This window comes from Nerophis ophidion, linkage group LG18 (assembly GCF_033978795.1).
Source record: "Nerophis ophidion isolate RoL-2023_Sa linkage group LG18, RoL_Noph_v1.0, whole genome shotgun sequence".
Taxonomy (NCBI): Eukaryota; Metazoa; Chordata; class Actinopteri; order Syngnathiformes; family Syngnathidae; genus Nerophis; species Nerophis ophidion.
Genome location: NC_084628.1, coordinates 48,460,357 through 48,483,384, shown reverse-complemented (window position 1 = coordinate 48,483,384; position 23,028 = coordinate 48,460,357). Strand labels below are relative to the sequence as shown.

General features: G+C 43.5%; 1 protein-coding gene across 1 annotated transcript; it reads left to right on the top strand.

Moving 5' to 3' along the window:
- Positions 1–1,130: 1,130 nt before the first annotated feature.
- On the top strand, positions 1,131–22,199 carry LOC133537404 (multidrug and toxin extrusion protein 1-like). Its single transcript, XM_061878411.1, has 18 exons — positions 1,131–1,202; positions 2,419–2,562; positions 2,659–2,760; positions 6,504–6,572; positions 6,651–6,799; positions 6,878–6,920; positions 7,020–7,064; positions 9,679–9,776; positions 9,865–9,962; positions 11,749–11,862; positions 11,951–12,018; positions 12,097–12,205; positions 12,284–12,359; positions 16,451–16,520; positions 16,604–16,736; positions 16,809–16,903; positions 17,023–17,109; positions 21,699–22,199. The coding sequence occupies exons 2-18, from the start codon at positions 2,452–2,454 to the stop codon at positions 21,975–21,977; spliced, it is 1,746 nt and encodes a 581-aa protein (XP_061734395.1). The 5' UTR covers positions 1,131–1,202; positions 2,419–2,451; the 3' UTR covers positions 21,978–22,199.
- The last annotated feature ends 829 nt before the right edge of the window (positions 22,200–23,028 follow it).

The window sequence follows — 23,028 nt, the reverse complement described above, 5'->3', positions numbered from 1 at the left end:
ACACATACTGTACATATACATTCACTGTACAAACAAACATATACACATACATGTACATATACATTCACTGTACAAACAAACATATACACATACATGTACATATACATTCACTGTACAAACAAACATATACACATACATGTACATATACATTCACTGTACAAAAATACATATACACATACATGTACATATACATTCACAGTACAAACATACATGTACAAATACTGTACATATACATTCACTGTACAAACATACATGTACACATACTGTACATATACATTCACTGTACAAACAAACATATACACATAGATGTACATATACATTCACTGTACAAACAAACATATACACATACATGTACATATACATTCACTGTACAAACAAACATATACACATACATGTACATATACATTCACTGTACAAACATACATATACACATACTGTACATATACATTCACTGTACAAACATATATAAACACATACTGTACATATACAAGTACATATACACACATGCACATAATCACATTACATCAAACATATATTAACGTTGTTGCCTGAGGGTAGACTGGGTGACACGTGGCACACTGACAAAGCTGAACCTATTGTTACCATAACAATCTACAAGGTCAATACAGTTCACTTTCCTTCTTCCTCTCCATGTATCTGCTGTCTTTTGTATCTCTAGTTATCATTACATATATGTATTGTTGCATTTGAATCAGTTGTATTGTCGATAATATAGATCATTATTGTTAATATTCATCATCAATAGTGATATTTCTATTGGTATGTGTATTGATCCATATGGAGTGTAATAATGCCATTTCTGTGGTATTATTCTTTATTTCAGTAACTGCGTCTTTGCTCTCACTTTTACTGTCATATTTGTCAGGCTTTCCTCTGACAGTTTGACTATGTTTTAGTTTTTTCCTCTGCATTTGTTTGTTTCCCCTGTGTTTAGTATTTCCTGTCCTTAGTTCCTGTCTAGTGCTCTTATTTTGGTTCGGCTTCCTGTCTGTCTCCCTTTGTCCTGTTTTCACTCAGCTGCAGCTGATTGGCATCTGGTCACACCTGATGTCAATCAGCCCGCTCCTATTTGACAGCGCTGGATCATTTGTATTGTGTTGTTGTTGTCACATGTCGCTCCTGTCGTGTCAATGTCATTTTCTACTTGTCATTCTTACTGCTCGTGTGAAAGCAGCGTAGCGGTAAGCTATATTTGGTACATGTTTTGTAGCTTACTGTTTTTTGTTCCCTGCTTCCGATAAGTCTGTTCATAGCCCTTAGTTTGTTATATCCGCCCATGTGCGTGCTTTTTGTTTGTACCCTTTTGGTTTTGTTTTTGTCTTAGTCCATCCATCCATTTTCTACCGCTTATTCCCTTTCGGGGTCGCGGGGGGGCGCTGGCGCCTATCTCAGCTACAATCGGGCGGAAGGCGGGGTACACCCTGGACAAGTCGCCACCTCATCGCAGGGCCAACACAGATAGACAGACAACATTCACACACTAGGGCCAATTTAGTGTTGCCAATCAACCTATCCCCAGGTGCATGTCTTTGGAGGTGGGAGGAAGCCGGAGTACCCGGAGGGAACCCACGCATTCACGGGGAGAACATGCAAACTCCACACAGAAAGATCCCGAGCCTGGATTTGAACCCAGGACTGCAGGACCTTCGTATTGTGAGGCAGACGCACTAACCCCTCTCCCACCGTGCCACCCCTCTGTCTTAGTATTTAATTAAATATGTTTTCACAGTCCATGCCTGCCTCCATCTCTGCATCTTGGGGTTCGTCACCAAATACCTTTGACAATATTTGTACTTATTCTATTTGCTGATGCTGTTCTGTTATTGTTGTTGTTGTTGTCATTGTTAATGTTGTGTTTGTCGTTGTTGTCTCTGTCTTATCCTTGCAATTCCCCCCCCCCTGTCTTAATTTTTTTCCCTCTTTCTATCACCTCCTGCTCGAGTCCGGCTGCACCAAATGATAATATAAATACATTTGATAAAGTCAAATTCGAATAAGACAACATGAGAAGTATTCCATACTTCCCTTTTGTAAAGTAAATGTGAAGAGCTGATAAAGATCATCTTCACCAACAATATGATCTGCCTGAGTAGCTGGACAGGACAAAACAAAAATAGGCCTCACATGGTGATTGTGGATGATTGGCAAAATTCCCCAAAAAGTGCAATTCCCCTTTAGCCTACATATGTCTTAAACCGCTGATAAAGCATGACCAGATTTCCTCAGTTGCCAAAGACAATGTCAATTTAAATATGAACGCGCATTGGTGGCTCAAAAGTGCATTAGAATTTTGTCAAGATTGGACCTTTCAGTTCAGCTCCGGTTTCAGCACAGCAACTAACGGCCTCATCTCAAAGGTTCAGTTTTAATGAGTAACCTTTCAACTTTGTCTAACAGAGGTAGCGTGCAGAGTTTACTTGGGAGACACTCATGGAGGTGGCAGCCAGTGACAGGTGGTTCTGCTGCAGCTGGCTCCGCCACAAGGTTCCCCGGAACCTCAGAGAAGAACTGTACCACCTCCTGAGGATGATGGGGCCCCTTGTAAGGACCTGTCCTCTGCTATGCATTGGGAGGATCACAACATGCCAAGGTCTCGGTACAGCGAACCAACAATATATCTTCTTCTTGTCTTTCTAGCTGATCGCTCAAATTCTCAATTACATGCTTCCTTTCGTGGTTACGATGTTCTGTGGCCGTCTGTCGAGCGAGGTGATGGCTGGCTATGGATTAGCCACTCTTGTGAGTGCTCGAGACTTGAACTTATGGATACACATGTACAGTATTTGTCAGTCGATTGTCTTCTTTCTCAGGTATTCTCCAAATAATCATCACTGTCCAATGGAAAGCATGTATCACCAAATCGGAAATCGTATTATTTGCCTAGAACAATAAAAGGTGCAATGGCGATGACAAAAACCAAACAACAAATTTAATTTATAATTTATTTAAGTTATTTTGGTTAGTTTGGAGAAACTTAGAACATCAGGAGTTACACACTTTTACTTCTTATCCAAATATTACTGAAGATAACTTTTTGTATTTTATAAGAAACATTTTAACACACTAGGCATGTTTTCATTGAACAACCACAATGACATTTTATATACAGAAAGAAAGGAGAATTAATGGAAGTATTATTGTAGCAAGAGTATTTGCAAATGTGTATCTCAATCTGTGTCTAATCCGATTCACGTGTTTGTGTACTACTTTCTGTGTCTGCATGTCCACCGTCTCTGTGTGTCTACTCAGATCCACTTATGCATATTTTAATTTGTGTGTCCATATTTCGATTGTGCATGTGTGTAAAAATTTGTTTGTCGGAGACCGGACCGACCCCTATGGGGCCCAGCCGGTCACCAGGCAAGTAGAGGTGCCGTAGAGGAGGTGCCTTCAAGGTCGGGTGTTTGCAGCAGTCAAAGGCAAGGCCCTTGGTGGTCCAATCATCGACTAGAGAAGCTTGCTCTTGGGATGTGGAATGCCACTTCCCTGGGGGGGTAGGAGTCTAAGCTGCTACCAGAGGTGAAGAAGTTTTGACATGGACTCATGAACAAGTCAACTTGAGAGGGGCTGGATTTTCTTCCACTCTGGCTTTGCTGGCGCTGGGAGGTGGCTGGTAAGGGTGGCAATACTTGTTGCCCCGTGGCCCAGAGCCTGTAAGTTGGAGTTTAACTCAGTGGACGAGAGGGTAAATTCCCTCCACTTCCGGGTAAGGGCAAGGGTCTTAACTATTGTTTGTGCTTTTGGACCAAACAGCAATTCTGAAATCATGTCCTTTTTGGAATCCCCAGATGGACTACTGGAGAGTGCTCCTTCAAGTGAATCCCTTGTTCAACTGGGCGACTTTAATGCTGACATTGGCAACAACAGGGACACCCGGAGGAATAGCCGCCCGGATCTGAACCAGAGTGGTATTTTGTTACTGGACTTTTATTCTCGTCCCTGATTGTCAGGAATAAACACCATGTTAAAACATAAGGGTGTCCATACAGTTCGATGACTTTGTGGTTGTATCATCGGATTTGCGGTCTCATTTTTTGGACGCTAGGGTGAGGAGAGGGGCGGAGCTTTCAACCGATCATCACCTATTGGTGGGTGAGGATGCCGGACAGACCTGGTAGGCCTGAACGCATAGTGAGTGTCTGCTGGAAACATCTGGCAGAGTCTCCCACCAGAGACAGTTTCAATTCCCACCTCCAGAAGATTTTCGAACATTTTATGAGTGAGGCGCTGGATATTAAGTCCAGGTGGACCATGTTCTGTGCCTCTATTGTTGAGGCAACTGATCGAAGCTGTGGCCCCAAGGTGGTCGGTGCCTGGCATGGCGGTAATCCCAGAACCCGGTGAGGGATGCCACCAAGCTGAAGGAGTCCTATCGGATATTTTTGGCTCATGGGACTCCGGAGGTATCAGACTAGTACTGACAGTCCAAGCAGTGTATGGATTTTGCGGTTGCAGAGACAAAACCATGGGAAGGGTTTGAAAAAAACATGGGGAACAACTTCGGAACGGCTTTGAAGTTATTCTAGACCACCAACCGCTGTCTCAGGAAGGGGAATACATGCACTGTCAACACCGTGTGTGGAAAGGATGGTGTACTGCTGAGCTCAACTGGGGATGTTGTTGATGGTGGGAGGATTACTTCATACCACCGAGACGTCTTCCAATGAGGAAGTAGTGAAGTGAAGTGAAATGAAGGGAAGACTCTGTAATGGACTGTTCCATTTCTGTGGTTGAGGTTGCCGAAGTAGTTATGCATCTCCTCGGTCACAAGGCCCCGGGGGCAGATGAGATCCGCCCGGAGTTCCTTAAGTCACTGGATACTGTGGGGCTATCTTGCGTGGACATCAGGGGTAGTGCCTCTGGATTGGCAGATTTTGGGTGGAATCGCAAGGTGTGTTCCAACTTTAGTGGGATTATACTCCTCAGCTTTCCCGGTAAGGTCTATTTATGTGTAATGGAGAGGAGGCTGCACTATATAGTTGAACCTCGGATCCAGGAGGAGCAGTGTGGCTTTCGCCCTGGACCATCTATGTACTCAGCAGGATCCTTGAGGCTGCATGGGAGTTTGCCCAACCAGGGTACATGTTGTTTTGTACTTGGAGGAGGCATTCAACCGTGTTTCTCGAGAAGCCCTGTGCTCAGAGAGTATGGGTTATTCAACCGCCTGATTGTGGCAGTCTGCTCCCTGTATGATCAGTACCAGAGCTTGGTCTGAATTGATGGCAGTAAGTCGGACTAGTTTCCAGTGAGGGTTGGACTACGCCAGGGCTGACCTTTGTCACCGATTCAGTTTACAATCAGGGCTTTGAGGGGATCCAGTTTGGCAGTTGCACAATTATTTCTCTGCATTTTTTGTGGATGTTGAAGTTTTGCTGGCTTTATCCAGTCAAGATCTCCCGTTCTCACAGAATCGGTTTGCAGATGAGCATGAAACGACTCGGATGAAAATCAGCACTTCCAAGTCCAAGTATCTGAGGGAATTAGATCCTGTAGCTGGTGGACGAGTTCAAGTACCTCTGTGTTTTGTTCACAAGTGAAGGAAGAGTAGATTGTAAGATTGACAGGCAGATCAGTGTGGTTTGTCCAGTGAGGCAGACCCTGTATTGTCATGGTGAAAAAGGAGCCGAGCCGGAAGGCAAATCTCTCAATTTACCGGATGATCTACATTCTTTTCCTCACCTATCATCATGAGCTTTGGGCTATGACAGAAAGGACAAGATCATGGATTCAAGCAGCCGAAGTAAGTTTCCTTTGTTGGGTGGCGGGGCTCTCCATCCTCTGTCATTTGGGTGGGGCTCAGACTAAAGCATCTACATCGAGAAGATACCGATTTAGGTTCAGGCATCTGGTCAGGATGCCCCCCAAACGCTTCCCCTGGGAGGTGTATTAGGGTGCATCCAACCGGTAGGAGACCACAGGGAAGACTCTGTTTCCCAGGTAGCCTGGGAACACCTGGGAATCCACCCAGGAAGAGCTGGACAAAGAAGCTGGGGAGAGGAAAGTCTGGGCTTCACTGCTTAAGCTGTTCCCCCTGTGACCACACCTCAGATAAGCAGAAGAAGACAGAATGGAATTGAAATACAGACACAAATTAAAAAGCGCACACGCAGATCTGATTACACACATATTGAGATACAGACACACAAATTAGTACACGGATACGTGAATCAGATTACAGATACACAAATTGATTTATGCCACAGATTTGCTTAAATAATACTTCCATAGAAGTTTGCAGATCAATGTTTTTCACTGGATACAATGTTATTTTATCTTCAGTCCAAAAACAACTTCATTTAGTTTTTCAGGTTCTATTTGAAGATTAATGCACTTCATTGAACAACAGAAAATACATGATTTTGACCGGAATGAAAACACCTTGTAAGGTATAAATATGCATGTGTTTCATTTGGAGATAACTGCTTTCAATTTAATCCACACAGTATCAGAAATGTCACTTTCATACTTACTCCTGTTTTTAGACTGTCAATATCACCACCGCAGCAACAGGACTCGGTCTGGGGCACGCATGCGATACTTTAGTGGCTCAGGTCAGGAACACAACTTTTACACCGAAAACAAACCTTCAATGTGGAATACTGACATGGCATACGTACGCTGTGGTGCAGACTTTTGGTGGAAAGAACCTGCTGCGTGTGGGTGTTATATTTCAGCGAGGCATCATCATCCTGCTGTTGTTCTGTCTCCCATGCTGGGGTCTGCTCCTCAATGCCCAGCCCATACTGCTGCTCCTAGGCCAGGACCCCGAGGTTACCCGGTAACTAACCGTCACCATAGATAGTTAGCAGCAGTCAGGAGAACTTCTCTGTGTGCTAAATCCAAACTTTTTTTCCAGAATTGCTCAGCTATACATTACGGCATACTTTCCAGCAATACCCGTAAGTTTTGTGTTTTTACTGCCACTGTCACTCGTTCATCATTTCACCGAAACCACAGATTTAAGTCCTAAATGTTTATCTTGTCTATATGTCCTTTAGGCCATGTTTCTACATTACCTGCAGGAGTCCTATCTACGGAACCAGGTGTGACACACACCTGCTAGTGTGATGTGTGACTTTGTTTAATTAGCACTTTGAATTGTACAGTATGTCAAATAAAGCAGGTTGGCAACATACAAAGAAAATCACAATATTTCATAGTACTATTTGTTCAAACCAGATCTATTACACATTTGAGTTTTGATGAACTGCGATTAATCACGGTACATTTTGCACTTGCATTATTTAAATCAACTGACCGGGGTGGAGGAGTTTGCGTCTCCCAATAGTCCTATGAGCCATGTTGCCTGGGGTTCTACTTGAGCTGGTGCGCAAGGTAAAAAAATTCCAGCTGGGTCTAGTCTGTCTCACTTCAACGCACAGCGAGGGCTCTGGAGAAGGGCTGGCCTCGTTTCCACTCTGGCGTTCCCGGCAGTGAGAGGTGACAGACGGGGGTGTAAATACTTGTTGCCTCGTGGTTCGGATCCTGCATGTTGAAGTTTAACCCGGTGGACGAAAGGGCTAGCCTCCCTCCACCTCTGGGTGGGGGAGAGGTCTTGACTGTTGTTTGTGCTTACACACCAAACGGTGGTTCAGATTCCCTGCCATTTTTGGAGTCCCTTAAAGGGAGTACTGGAGATTGCTCCCTCTGGTGATTCCCTGGTTTTACTGAGGGACTTCATCGCTCACGTTGGCAATGACTGTGAGACCTGGAGAGGTGTGAAGAGAGGGGCGGAGCTTTCAACTGGTCAGCACCTGGTGGTGAGTCGGCTCCAATGGTTGGGGAGGATGCCTGGCAGGCCCAAACGCATAGTGAAGGTCTGCTGGGAACATCTGACAGTCTCCCGCCGGAGAGAGTTTCAATTCCCACCTCCAGAAGAGCTTCAAACATGTTACGAGCAAGGCGCTGGATGTTAAGTCTGAGTCGGCAATGTTCCGTGCCTCCATTTACAAGGAAACCATTTAGAGCTGTGGCCACAAGGTAATCCCAGAAATCGGTGAGGGATGCCGCTGAGCTGAATGAGTCTTTTCGGGTATTTTTGTTCATGGGTCTCCAGAGGCAGCAGACTGGTACTGACAGGCCGAGCAGTGTACAGCTTTGGCAGGTACAGAGAAAAAAACTCGGACATGGGTGGAGTTCGATAAAGCCACGGACAAGGACTTCAGAACTGTTTTGAAGTGATTCTTGACCACCAACTCAGGAAGGGCAATAAATGCATTGTCAACACGGTGGACAGTGTGCTGTTGACGTAGACTGGGGATGTTGTGGATCGATGGAAGGAATACTTCAAAGACCACCTCAATGCAACCTGCATGTCTTTCAATGAGGAAGCAGTGCCTGGGGACCCCGCGGAGGCGCTCTCCTATTTCTGTGGCTGAGGTTGCGGAGTTAGTTAAGAAGCTCCTCGGAGCAGAGTCCCAGGATTGGATGAGATCCGCCCTGAGTTACAGTATGTTGAAGCTATTATTATTTCATTATTTGCTATCAGTTGTATTATTATCAGCTGTTATTGTTGTTATTGTTAAATACCTATCTGCGGTCCCCTCCAAGGTTTCTCATTGTCCTCCCATTGGGTTGAGTTTTTCCTTGCCCTGATGTGGAATCTGAGCCGAGGATGTCGTTGTGGCTTGTGCAGCCCTTTGAGACACTCGTGATTTAGGGCTATATAAGTAAACTTTGATTGTTAAACATTTCTGACACTTAAAAGCGGCTTTTTGCGCTAGTCGATAGTTATCAAACTGACAAAAATGTATCCATTTTGCCTTTAGGTCTGAGAAAATTGGCATAGCTTGTTGGACATCCATCCATTTTCTACCGCATATTCCTTTTGGAGTTGCGGGGGGTGCTGGTACCTATCTCAGCTACAATCGGGCGGAAGGTGGCGTGCATCCTGGACAAGTCGCCACCTCATCGCAGCTTGTTGGACATGTCTTCATTTATTTTTGTGACAGAATTCTCATGTCGTGCGGGTTCCAAGGACCACCAAGGAATGACATTCTTGCGAGCAGGTTTAGACTTCTTTTATTTTTATATACCAGAGTCTCTTCCGGGTTGCTTTTCAGCCTTGCCGTTTTCTTCTGCTCGCTTCTCCGCTCCAGCTTTTCAGCCACGTGCGTCGTCGTCTTCCTTGCGCTCTTTTTTGCTCTCTCTCTACATCCGCTTCTCGTTGGCTCTTTCTTTTGTCTCTGCCTCTCTCCCTCTCGTTTCCGGCTGCCGCCCTTTTAAACAGTGTGAGAGGATTATTTAATTATGCCCAGCTGGGCGATCCACGCACCTAGTAATATTTGAGGGGTCGATTCTGGCGCGCCGCCATCTTGCTGCGGGCTACGGTGTGCCCTGCCTCTCTGTCGGAGTGCCGGCCACGCCTCAATCATAACTTAAAAGAATGCAAATTTGCACACAAGATAGCTAAAATGCCAACGTAAAATAACATGTTTATATATACACACCCACCCATCCATTTTCTACCGCTTATTCCCTTTGGGCTCATGGGGGGCGCTGGTGCCTATCTCAGCTACAATCGGGCGGAAAGCGAGGTACACCCTGGACAAGTCGCCACCTCATCGCAGTATATATACACATTTGTGTCATAATTGAACCAATTCTGAGTCCTAGTTCTAAAATACGTGATTAAAAAAGCTGCTCCTCTGTTGTCAGGGTATCATACTGCCACAGATGTACACTTCCGCCATGGCAAACATTGCCAGCGCGGTGACAAACTACGTCCTTCTTAAAGTGCTCAATCTAGGCGTTAAGTGAGTACACACACAACACACATCCATCAGGTTTAAGTTATTAAGTCATATGTCTTTTCATGTGATTGTGATGTGATGTGCCTTTCAGTGGATCTGCAGCAGCCAACACCTTGTCTAAGATCTACGCCTGTGTCTTCCTCTTTGCGTACATACGGTGGAAAAAGCTGCATAAGACAACATGGGGAGGTGATTTGTTCGTGTCACGGAGTTGATCATTGAGGATTATGCCCGGGTTTGATTCCCACTGTCCGAAATTTACATTTTTAGGATTACCTTTAATAATGTTATTGTACTTTCAAGTGCATCAGAGTGTATTGGTTCAACAAATGTACGGAAAGTAAGAAGGCACTGATTAACCGTAAATACATCACATCACAACATACTACAATGTAGCAATCTTGACATAACATAACATAACATAATGGATTGGCAGACCGGGGTGGTGGTTCCTCTCTTTAAGAAGGGGGACCGCAGGGTGTGTGCCAACTATCGTGGGATCACACTCCTCGGCTTTACCGGTAAGTTTTATTCAGGTGTACTGGAGAGGAGGCTACGCCGGATAGTCGAACCTCTGATTCAGGAGGAACAGTGTTAGTTTTCGTCCTGGTCGTGGAACTGTGGACCAGCTCTATACTCTGGGCAGGGTCCTTGAGGGTGCATGGGAGTTTGCCCAACCAGTCTACATGTGCTTTGTGGACTTGGAGAAGGCATTGGACCGTGTCCGTCGGGAAGTCCTGTGGGGAGTACTCAGAGAGTATGGAGTATAAGACTGTCTGATTGTGGCGGTCCGTTCCCTGTATGATCAGTGTCAGAGCTTGGTCCGCATTGCAGGCAGTAAGTCGGACACGTTTCCAGTGAGGGTTGGACTCCGCCAAGGCTGTCCTTTGTCACCCATTCTGTTCAGAACTTTTATGGACAGAATTTCTAGGTGCAGTCAAGGCGTTGAGGGGATCTGGTTTGGTGGCGGCAGGATTAGGTCTCTGCTTTTTGCAGATGATGTGGTCCTGATGGCTTCATCCGGCCAGGATCTTCAGCTCTCACTGGATCGGTTCGCAGCCGAGTGTGAAGCGACTGGGATGATAATCAGCACCTCCAAGTCCGAGTCTATGGTTCCCGCCCGGAAAGGGGTGGCGTGCCATCTCCGGATTGGGGAGGAGACCCTGCCCCAAGTGGAGGAGTTCAGGTACCAAGGAGTCTTGTTCACGAGTGAGGGAAGAGTGGATGGTGAGATCGACAGGCGGATCGGTGCGGCGTCTTCAGTAATGCGGACGTCGTATCGATCTGTTGTGGTGAAGAAGGAGCTGAGCCGGAAGGCAAAGCTCTCAATTTACCGGTCGATCTACGTTCCCATCCTCACCTATGGTCATGAGCTTTGGGTCATGACCGAAAGGACAAGATCACGGGTACAAGCGGCCCAAATGAGTTTCCTCCACCGGGTGGCGGGTCTCTCCCTTAGAGATAGGGTGAGAAGCTCTGCCATCTGGGAGGAACTCAAAGTAAAGCCGCTGCTCCTCCACATGGAGAGGAGCCAGATGAGGTGGTTTAGGCGTCTGCTCAGGATGCCACCCGAACGCCTCCCTAGGGAGGTGTTTAGGGCATGTCCAACCGGTAGGAGGCCACGGGGAAGACCCAGGACAGGTTGGGAAGAATATGTCTCCTGGCTGGCCTGGGAACGCCTTGGGATCCCCTGGGAAGACCTGAATGAAGTAGCTGGGGAGAGAAAAGTCCGGGCTTTCCTGCTTATGCTGCTGCCCACGTTACCTAACCTCGGATAAGCGGAAGAAAATGGATGGATGGATGGAACATAACATAAACGATGTGTGACATGATCATGGCCCTGACAGTGTCAATCTAAACTGAGAGTTATTTGTAAAGCAAAACCTTTTTTGGATCTGATTGTGGAAGTATACCAAGTGTTTTTGTTTTGTTGCCATGCAGATCTGCATACGTATGTGTCTCACTCCCCCTACAGGTTGGTCTGTGGAGTCACTACAAGGGTGGGGGTCCTTCATGAAGTTGGCTATTCCCAGTACACTGATGATATGTTTCGAATGGTGGATTTATGAATTTGGTGGATTTTGTGCAGGTAAAAGCCCACATATGCTACATGCTGACTGCTGCCTGGAATTGACATGTTGATCGAGTGATTGCTTGGGTGATTGCTTTGTGTCCAGGGATTCTGGGTCGAGATGAGCTGGCAGCCCAGCATGTGTTGATATCGGTGGCAAACATGATCTACATGGTATTGCAATGGTTCTTGGATTCTGGCAACATTGTCATGTTTGGATTTGTGTGACTTTCATTCGTCCAAAAACAACAGATCCCGCTTGGCATCCAGGCTGCAGCCTGCGCTCGAGTGGGCAACGCTCTGGGTGCGGGAGACACAGCAGGGGCGCTTCTCACCTGTAAGTTGTCGCTCTCGCTCACAGGTCAGTGGATTGTTGCTTGTAAGCTCAAGTTCAAATGTGCATGCACATTTAGCATCGTGTGATGTTTCTGTTTTGAAGCTGCCTTTGCTCTTGTTGGAGGCATAGCGCTCAGCTTTGCCAAATCCGTGATTGGCCTCATCTTCACTTCTGACCCGTGAGTTTCTTTTACTGCTCTGGCAAGGGATTAAGAAGGCTGGTTTGAGAAAAATGTTTCAAAAAAGACAATCAGAAAAACTAAAACGTAAAGGTGTAAAGTGCAGTGGAATGTTTAAGCCTAAACATAGCATTCTTAAAGGGGAACTCCACTTTTTGGAAAATTTTGCCCATAAAAATAATAACAATAATAATAATAATAGATTTTATTTGTAAAAACGCTTTACATTGAGCAAACTAACTCAAAGTGCTACAGTGCATTTAAAAACAACAACGTTAGAACCACAAATAGCTGCCCCCAACAAGTAAAATAAACAGTAATAGAAAATAAAAATTAGAACAGGCTATTAGCTAGAACTAGCGTACATATATTTAAAGAAAAAGGGGATTTAAGCCTTTTTTAAAAAGTATTCACAGTCTGTGGTGCCCTCAGGTGGTCTGGTAGAGAGTCCCACAGACTGGGAGCAGCGGAGCAGAAAGCCCGGTCCCCCATAGTTTGGAGCTTTGTCCTCGGAGGTTGGAGGAGTTTAGCCTGTCCAGAGCGGAGAAGTCATGTGGAGGATTTAGGGGTGAGCAGTTCTTTGAGGTAGACGTGGGCATCATCAACAACAGTGGTGGATGCTGGCCTTTCAACAAGGGGAAGCTCATTTTCAGCTTTTCCAAATATGACTACAGTCTCCAATAACAGAAAAAAGATGCTAGATTTGACAAAGAAAACGTCACTCAAAGGATTGTAAAATTCTCCTTTTTAACTCGCAGCGGTACGAAACTCGCGGATTGGCCCATTTTCCTTTCAATCAAAAAGAGTTTCCGCTTTAGACAGATCTTCCAATCAGTATGCAGTAAGTAGTCCAAGAGCCAGCTGAGGCTCACTTTTAGAGATGTTGAGCGTCCGTGGGCAGGACAAAGCTGATCATTCATACAATGGCTGACTAGTTTGAACCACCCACTCTGTGCTCCCCAATTAAAGTCAATGGATGCTCAGCTTTAACCGTTTAAGAGAGTTGCTTCAGCTGCCTCAAAAGTGGCTGATTTTAAACAAATGTTGAATGCATTCTAGTGCATATTTAGTCAATAAAATGTAAATACAAAAGGACATATTTGACCATTCTTTTTCCGTTTGCATTTAAGGGAAGCTGAGCTTCCTTCACAATCGCTACAGATCCACAATCCTACTGTGAGACAAGAGCACGTCTTTTGAAACCCATCTAATAAGTAGTTACTAACAATTTAGTTGAAGGATATAGGATCTATTCCACTTGTAAAGCTCTGTCACGCTATTGAGGCTGAGGGCCTCTTAAGACCTCACTGTTAGGTTCACACTGCAAAAAGTGAAATCTAAGTAAATAAGGCTTATTTTCTGTCTGATAAGATCATTTTTCTCCTAAGCAGATTATATGTTAGAGTGTTTTACTTGTTTTAAGTGTTCTAAATGATGTCAGTAAGATATTACAGCTTGTTGCTGAGATGTGATGACCTATATTGAGTAAAACATGCTTGAAAGTAGAATATCAAGTGTTGCAAAGCTGTCATCAACACTCACAAGTAGAAAACTACTTATTTAAAGTAATCATTTCTTAGTACAAGCATGTAAAAAAAAAAACATGACTTTGACACAATTGTGCCTCATACTTAAAACAGATGACAGCCAAATGGACTTTGCTCTTTTATTTTCAATGAAATAATAGAAAATGTGTACTCACATAGTAGTACAGTTGGCACAGTACAGTAAACTGACAGTAAATATTTGACATTTCAAACAATTTTTAACAGAAATATTTCACGGACATTCAGATAAATTCTTCAAAATTACAACAAAAAAAAATGTGGCCGGGGGCTGGGCTGTATATATGTAATAGTGTGATGTTGTTCTGCTATATTATGACCTCGGAGCAAGTTTTATTTGGTACATGGTGTAATCATAAGTGTGAGCAGTAGATGGCAGCCACACATAAGAGATACATGTAGAGTGCAATATGACGCCAGCAAACATCACCAACATTTTAAATGTTCCATTGAAAATAAAAAACATTACCCTTGACGCTCAAAAATCTAACACAATGTTTTAGTACGACTTTGAAGCCGCACCGCTTGATGGATTGTCGGCCCGTTACGGCTACCGTAGTCAGAGGTACAAGTATTACTATGGTGTGTGTATAAGGACCGCACAATGGCAGCCATTAGCAGACATATTATCTGGCGTTTTGTTTCACAATATTATGCAAAAAATAATTGTCTTACCTTCTGGTACCTGCTGATATGTATTTGAGATCTGCATAAGTCCTGAAAATTTGCACACGTTCGCCACTGTAGTCAGTGCCAATGCCGTAGTCGATAAGCTTCTTCTTTGTCACTATCTGACAAGCATGACCCGAATCACCTATGTTGTCCATAAGATGGGTGTGAATCTGATTTTTTTATGGTGCACGGATATGTTTTATAATATCCACAAATTGTGTTTTTGGTGACCAAGTTTTTTGGCATTTTAAGTTTGTTCGATTTAATTGTTTGGATCATGACTAGGGAAGGTTGTTTGCATTGGGTCATATAAATAAATCGTGCGCTCAATCTCCGCCGGAGCATGACAAGTGGTCATGGACCCAGAAAACCTATGTTGTCCCAAAGATGGGTGTGAATCAGATTTTTTTATGGTACACTGATATGTTTTATAGTATCCACAAATTGTGTTATGGGTGACCATGTTTTTTGGCATTTTAAGTTTGTTCGATTTAATTGATTGGATCATGACTAGGGAAGCTTGTTTGCTTCGGGTCATATGAATAAATCATGCGCTTAATGTCCGCCGGAGCATTACAAGTGGTCATGGACCCAAAAAACCTATGTTGTCCTTAAGATGGGTGTGAATCTGATTTTTTAATAGTAAACTGATATGTTTTATAATATCCACAAATTATGTTATGGGTGACCATGTTTTTGGCATTTTGTGTTGGTTCGATTTAATTGTTTGGATCATGACTAGGGAAGGTTGTTTGCATTGGGTCATACAAATAAATTGTGCGCTCAATCTGCACCGGAGCATGACAAGTGGTCATGGACCCAAAAAACCTATGTTGTCCAAAAGATGGGTGTGAATCTGATTTTTTTAAGGTATACAGACGTGTTTTATAATATCCACAAATTGTGTTATATTGTGTTATATTTGACCATGTCTGTTTGGCTTTTGTGTTTTTGTTTGTTTGTTTGTTTTTGGACCATAACTAGGGAAGGTTGTTTGCATTGGGTCATAACAATTTTGGGAAAAAAAACAATAAATTAGTTTTTAGTGTAAGTTTGCTGGTTTGAATAAATGTAATGGCGAGCACATATCATGATGTCAAAATAATGGCACTAGCATTTACTTCATTTAAAAATATTTTTCAACATATTTAGCAAAAAGGTCTCTTTTTTTTCTAGCAAGAAAAGTGCACTTATTATGAGTGAGAATATACTTGTTTTAAGCTATTTTGGGCTTCATTGAGGTTCGCTCATTTGACTTGTTTTGGAAAGTCTTGACAAGCCAAAGGTTCTTGTTCTATTGGCAAATCATTTTGCTTAGTTCAAATAAAATACCCCTCATTTTTGTATTTTCTTCCCTTGTTTTTGAACACTGACTTTTTGCAGTGCATGCACTAACGTTTCGTCTAAAATAAACAATGTTGATGCTAATCATCTGGTTTGTTATCCTTTTCTTCCAAACGGGAATAAATAAGAGAATAAATAAAGAAGCGAACCGTGAAGCAGAATTGAAAACAGAATCAGAATGGTTACCATCTTCTCAAGTCCCATCCCTAGTCGTAAACCGAGGTCCATCTCTTATGAAGAGCAAGGATTTTAAAGCGCATGCTTGTTTGTTTTTTCTGCACTCTGATCATTTCTCATAGTTCAAAAGCAGCTGCTAGTCTACGAGTCTTGAGTCCTGGATCTGCTATTGCCGTATTGCCATTTTCAGAAAATAAATCATGTTTCTGATTGGCTACAATGGTCTTGTAGTTATTATGATTATACTTTGTAGATATGTTGTGTGCATGCAGAACAAAAACATCATGCTGTTGAGTGTAAAAAGTAATAAAACATCATTTGTCATCATTACAGGCAGATCATCAGTCGAGTCTCTCACGTGATGAATATTTACTGCTTCCATCAGTTCTTTGATGGTATTGTGGTGAGTAATGAAAGTGATCAACCACTGAATTTGAAATCATGCACCAATTAATAAGGTACATTTCTTTGTTTTTCTTCTTCCAGGCCGTGTGCATCGGCATCTTTATGGGCACTGGGAAGCAGATGATAGCGGCTGTGTCCAATTTTATTGGCTACTACTGCATTGGTTTAACTCTCTTTCTTACCTTGATGTTTGTTGCCAAAATGAACATTTTAGGTATCTACCAGACGACCTGTTTGTCTTTTGCAAAAAGCCCCAAGATGTAACAGTGAAATGTGTCTTTGACAGGTTTCTGGCTAGGACTCCTTATTTGCACCGTTTTACAATCCACCTTTTACATTTTTGTCATATTTCGAATGAACTGGAAGAAAATCACAGAGGAGGTATAGTTTGATGCCGGCTTATCCATGCTCACGCAGAGCTGCTGCTGCTTTAGTTGAAAGGAAATGAGTTTTTAATAAGGAGGCCTTAACAATTATTATGTGTCCATGCTTGTTTGCAGGCATTGAAACGAGCCTGGGCAAAGACAAAGGTGGAATTACTTAATACATCTAACCAGAGTGCCGAGCAGCCAGAACACCAAGACAATGTAGGTGGAGTTTGATTGCGTTTTTTTACCGTATGGTACCTAGCCAGCTATTATTGCTCGACTCACTTTTCTGTTAGCAAAAGCATGAAACCACTTCTGGAAGCTCATTGGTCAAGCAAATTAATCATCAGGGCTTCAGTTGTAACATTTTGGCTTATCCCTGGATGTTTCAGTGTTATACTCCTTTGTCATCTGTTCTCTTACTGTCCTGGATCTTGTCTTGGATACAACTTCCTTCCCGTGGTCAATCACAGAGTAAATACAACCTGTTTGTCTTTAAGTGATAGATGTACATTAATAAAGGTGGGACGGGGGGACAGGTTTTCCCTTCAACTACAAAGGAAGTGTGGAAGTGGAGATAACGAGGTGAGAGAGCAGTAGTTCTGAGCCGGTGAGTTTAATATCAGACTTCTTTCCACAACAACAAAAACATTTATTCATGGAAGTGTAACCAGGTGTACAGCAATGAGAAGCACCCGTGAGAGACAGTCCGCTACTCCATTGTGCTTTCCAGCAGCATGCCTCATTTCCGTAGTAAACTTGGAGATGGACGCAAGCTGGCGTTGCTGCCGGGCAAACCAGGGGTCTGAAGTTTTAGCCATGTTAAAAGTCATAGGTTTGTGGTCCACAAAAGCAGTGAAATCGCGACAATCCAACAGGAACCTGAAATGGCGGGTCGCCAGGAACATGGCCAGGCTTTGCCTTTGTCCCAAAACGGCGGTGGTAAAAGATGAACTCTGCCTCCCCGCAGCGACGGTCTTACACTGCAACCACAACACTAGCATCGAGCTTCTCAGGGGCATTCCAGGTCGTTGAAGGCAGCAGCGCTTGAACGCTGAACGGGCGAGCAGATATAAAAATCCCGTCCGCCTCCTCAGCCAAACCCAGGTAATGTTTTGTGGTGACGAACGGCGAGTTGTTGGGTGCCATGCATACCGGGGGCGGTAGCTGATGGAGAAACAGCTGCGTGACACAGGAACGATGCATCCCGGGAACCGAGCAATGCAAGCATATTCTCCATTAGCTCGGTTGGCTTGTTGTCTCGCAGGTCGTTGAGAGACAAGAGGCGGTCAGTTGGCTCGATACCACAGCAATGCACTCTTTAAAGGGGAACATTATCACAATTTCAAAAGGGTTAAAACCAATAAAAATCAGTTCCCAGTGGCTTATTTTATTTTTTGAAGTTTTTTTTCAAAATGTTACCCGTCCCGGAATATCCCTAAAAAAAGCTTTAAAGTTCCTTATTTTCGCTATCTTCGAAGCCACTGTCCATTTCCCTGTGACGTCATCCAGTGCTGCCAATACAAACAAACAATGGCGAATAGCACAGCAAGATATAGCGACATTAGCTCGGATTCAGACTTGGATTTCAGCGGTTTAAGCGATTCAACAGATTACGCATGTATTGAAACGGATGGTTGAAGTATGGAGGCAGATAGCGAAAACAAAATTGAAGAAGAAACTGAAGCTATTGAGCGAATAGCCATTGACACTATTCGGCCATAACATGGCCGAGTAGCTGCCTTAGCGCCGCCGGTAAAATGTGCAGACCAAATGATCAGGACTTTCGCATCTTGCGACACTGGAGCAAGTTAAATCCGTCGATTGGTAAGTGTTTGTTTCGCATTAAATGTGGGTGGAAGGAAAGGCTAGATATAGTTTCAAATGTACATACAGCTAGCCTAAATAGCATGTTAGCATCGATTAGGTGGCAGTCACGCTGCGACCAAATATGTCTGATTAGCACATAAGTCAACAACATCAACAAAACTCACCTTTGTGATTTCGTTGACGTTATCGTTGCAAATGCATCTGCAGGTTATCCATACATCTCTGTGCCATGTCTGTCTTAGGATCGCCGGTCAAATGTGAAGACACTCCGGCACATTCAATGGGGGTCTGGCGGCAGATTTTTTGCCACTTTCGCATCTTCGGGCCAGTGGTGCAACTTGAATCTCTCCTTGTTAGTGTTGTTACACCCTCCGACAACACATCCACCAAGCATGATGTCTCCAAGGTTCCAGAAAATAGTCGAAAAAACGGAAAATAACAGAGCTGAGACCCGGTGTTTGTAATGTGTTTGAGAAAATGAAAATGCCGGCTTTATTACCTCGGTGACGTCACGTTCTGACGTCATTGCTCCGAGAGCGATAAACAGAAAGGCGTTTAATTCGCCAAAATTCACCCATTTAGAGTTTGGAAATCGGTTAAAAAAATATATATGGTCTTTTTTCTGCACCATCAAGGTATATATTGACGCTTACATAGGTCTGCTGATAATGTTCCCCTTTAACGCACCGGCTTCCACGTGCTGGAACCAGGGCTCAGCAACAATGAACAATGAAACTCAGGAGTTTCATTGTTCCAGCAAAAACTGGAGCCATTAGGCATGACGAGACCCAGCAGTGTTAAACATGTTTGAATCAGGTCAGGATCACCAATGTGGGAGTCCAGATAATGAGGCAAGAGAGCAGCAGTTCTGAGCCAGTCAGTTTAATATCTGACTTCTTTCCACAACAACGACAATTTTTTTTTTCCCTTGAAGTGCGTCTCCTTACAACTGATCACATCCAACCTATCCACCAATCCCCAATCTGGCGATGAGAACAATTAGTGCCCCGCTATTTTACAATGAAAGAGCTTAGCCGAGCCAGTATTCTGTAGTGTGGTTAATTGATTTATATCGATTAAAATTAAAAAAAGCCTATTCGACACTTTAGATGTAACATTCTCACTCACTGTTGTCAACATTTTTGCACAATTGCATAATCTGAAAAGATCCAGTACAGAAGTATTACTGGACGTGTAGTTCCAGTCCAGTTGTGTAGGCGGTGGTCATGGGCTAACTGTCCAGCTCTTTTCTTTTGCCGAGGCTCCTGTGATGATCTGTCCCTTCAGTTCTGTTTGTGCTTCCTTGTTTTGTGTTTATTTCCTAGCAGTGCTCTTTTTTGGATTTCCATTTCCTGCATGTCTCCACTGAGCGCTGTTTTCCTCTCATCTCCGGCTGATTGGCAGCTATGCCACACTGGTGCAAATCAGCAGGCTTCTATTTATGCCTGCCTCGCGTGCTCCTCGGGGCTCGAGGATTGCTTAAGTTAAAGAACCTCACATGTACGACTGCTTTCTGCTCTGTGTTGTATCTTAAAATCCTCTTATCTGACCTTCGTTCTCCTGGTTCCTGCATCTTGGGGTCACTACAAAAACTGCAGCCATGCGAGTTCCTTAAAGCTCCATTTGCTTAATTTGTTGGGTCACCACCCCACTTGGACCATGTGCAAAAAAAGTGAAAATAATCTGGCAACACCGAGTGTGCATATTGGTAAACCAAACTCCTTGGCACAGGGGTGTCAAACTCAAATACAGAGTGGGCCAAAATTTAAAACCGAACAAAGCCGCGGGCCGAGGTTGAACAAATGAACCTTTTAATAGGGACCCAAACAAGTTTTGCATTGAATATTAAACAAGCAAGGCTTATATAACTTTATAGTGACATGCAAAATCGAGTTTCAAATAATAATAATAATTCAAAACTATCAATGGCATATCAAATAAAATTTAAATAAAAATTGAATGCCTCTTTTCGGCGGTGGGGTTGAGGTGGACGGGGTTTGGTGATAGCGGGGGGTGTATATTGTAGCGTCCCGGAAGAGTTAGTGCTGCAAGGCGTTAAGGGTATTTGTTCTGTTCTGTTCATGTTGTGTTACGGTGTGGATGTTCTCCTGAAATGTGTCATTCTTGTTTGTTGTGGGTTCACAGTGTGGCGCATATTTGTAAGAGTGTTAAAGTTGTTTATATGGCCACCCTCAGTGTGACCTGTATGGTTATTGACCAAGTAGGCCTTGCATTCACTTGTGTGTGTGTATAAGCTGCATATATTATGTGACACTGTTTGTTTCGAGGAAAAGCGGACGTGGAGACAGGTTGTAGAGAACGCCAAAGGCAGTGCCTTTAAAGCCCACCCCAAATATTGTTGTCCGGGATGAAATTCGGGAGGGGCACTGAACTTCGGGAGTCTCCCGGAATAAATCGAGAGGGTTGGCAAGTAAGAGTGTTAGCGGTGAATGCGGTGTTACAGCTCTAATGTTAATTTGATATTGCCTCAAGGGCCAAGTGAAATTACACGGCAAGCCAAATTTGGCCCGCGGGCCAGAGTTTGACCCCCATGCCCTAGCACCTGGAGAGTTTACGCCCCGGACGGAACCAAAGCAGTTGCTGGACTGACCTAACCAATCAGCAAGAATCAAAAGATAACAAATGGGTAATTTGTTGGGTCACCGCCCCACTTGGACCCTGTGCAAAAATAGTGAAAATAATCTAGCAACGCCAAATGTGCACATTGGTGAACCTCACTCCCTAGCACCTATAGAGTTTACGCCCCGGACGGAACCGAGGCAGTTGCTGGACTGACCTAACCAATCAACAAGAATCAAAAGTGAACAAATGTGCAGATGAACATGTTGTCAAATGAATACTTTTCTGACAGACTAAATGTACTTTCTATTTAGATCGTACAGGTACTGTCGGGATGTGCAAGTGTCTGGTAATAGTACCGTTTAATTAATACCAACTTTGTTCCACGTCCTCTAAAGTCAGTGGATGGCTACATGCAAGTGACGACCGACCGCCATGATGGGAACCCAAAGACATTCATTCAGGAGAACGTGGACCATCTCTCCGTTTCCCAGCTGATAATCCGAAGAGGCATCGCCATATTTAGTGTAGTGGGTCTCCTGGTTGTGGGAGTTTGTGTGCACTTCCTGCTGCCTTTGCCAGAGAGCCCGCTCTGGAAGGCCAACTTCACAATGGAGGTGCTCAATGCCACGTACAGTCCTTTTCAAACCTCGGTGACTCTGCTTGACTCATCCTGAGGAGAAGCAGATCTTCATCTCTCAATTATTTGATTCAAGCTTGCATTATTCATCAGACTATGGGTGCAGGAGTTGATCACACACAATGTATCGATTTTTGTGCAGCTCTACACGTCAAAAGTGTCATTTAATGTGCATTTAATGTGCAGCTAAAGTGTGTTTTTACCTGTTTACTGCTCTTCTTCAATTGTAATTTCCTTTAATTGTCAGTGTGGTCTTTGTATGAAGCAAAATATAAATAAATACTTATTTTTAAGAGAACCTACATGTATTTTCTCTTTTATATAATACATTTCTCTTGGAATGTGTGCAACTGCGTGTGTGTGTGTGTGTGTGTGTGTGTGTGTGTGTGTGTGTGTGTGTGTGTGTGTGTGTGTGTGTGTGTGTGCATGGAAAGGCAACAAGATCAAGTGACTTTGTGTGTTTTTTGCGGTGATGTAAAAGTGTGTACAACTTGTACTGTGTGGTTATTGTCGTGTGAAGATGAATGCGTTCAATGTTGTTTGAATGTTCAAGCCTCTTATGCCGTGTGCGTATGACATGTTGCAAATACTTTCCTGTAGCTTGACTGACATAGGCCAGTAAAGGAGATACTATTCTAAAGGCCACTTGTTCCTTGGACACCACCAATGAACCTTGCCGGATCGGATCCAATGTCCTGCGACTTGGATGAGGGCCCGGATCTGGACAATGATCTGTATTTTTATATATTTTTTTGCTTTCATGTAAATACAATTATTTGTGATTAATTAATTAATTAAGAACTCTGATTGATTAATTAATGATTATTTTTTTTTTTACCTTGCCTAACAGTGCTGAGAAAAAGCTGTCAATTTGAGGTATTTTTTTAAATTAATTTTATTAATATGAAGACACTGTAGTTGCATTGCTAAAATGTGGGTTTATAAAATACATTGTTTTTAACAGACTTGAACAAATGCAATATGTCCGTATCAGAGACGTGCAGTGAACTAAACACCTGGTGAGGCAAGCTGTACTATTCATATGTGCAGCTCTAGTCATTGTTGATTCAGGTTGCACGTTAGAGTAA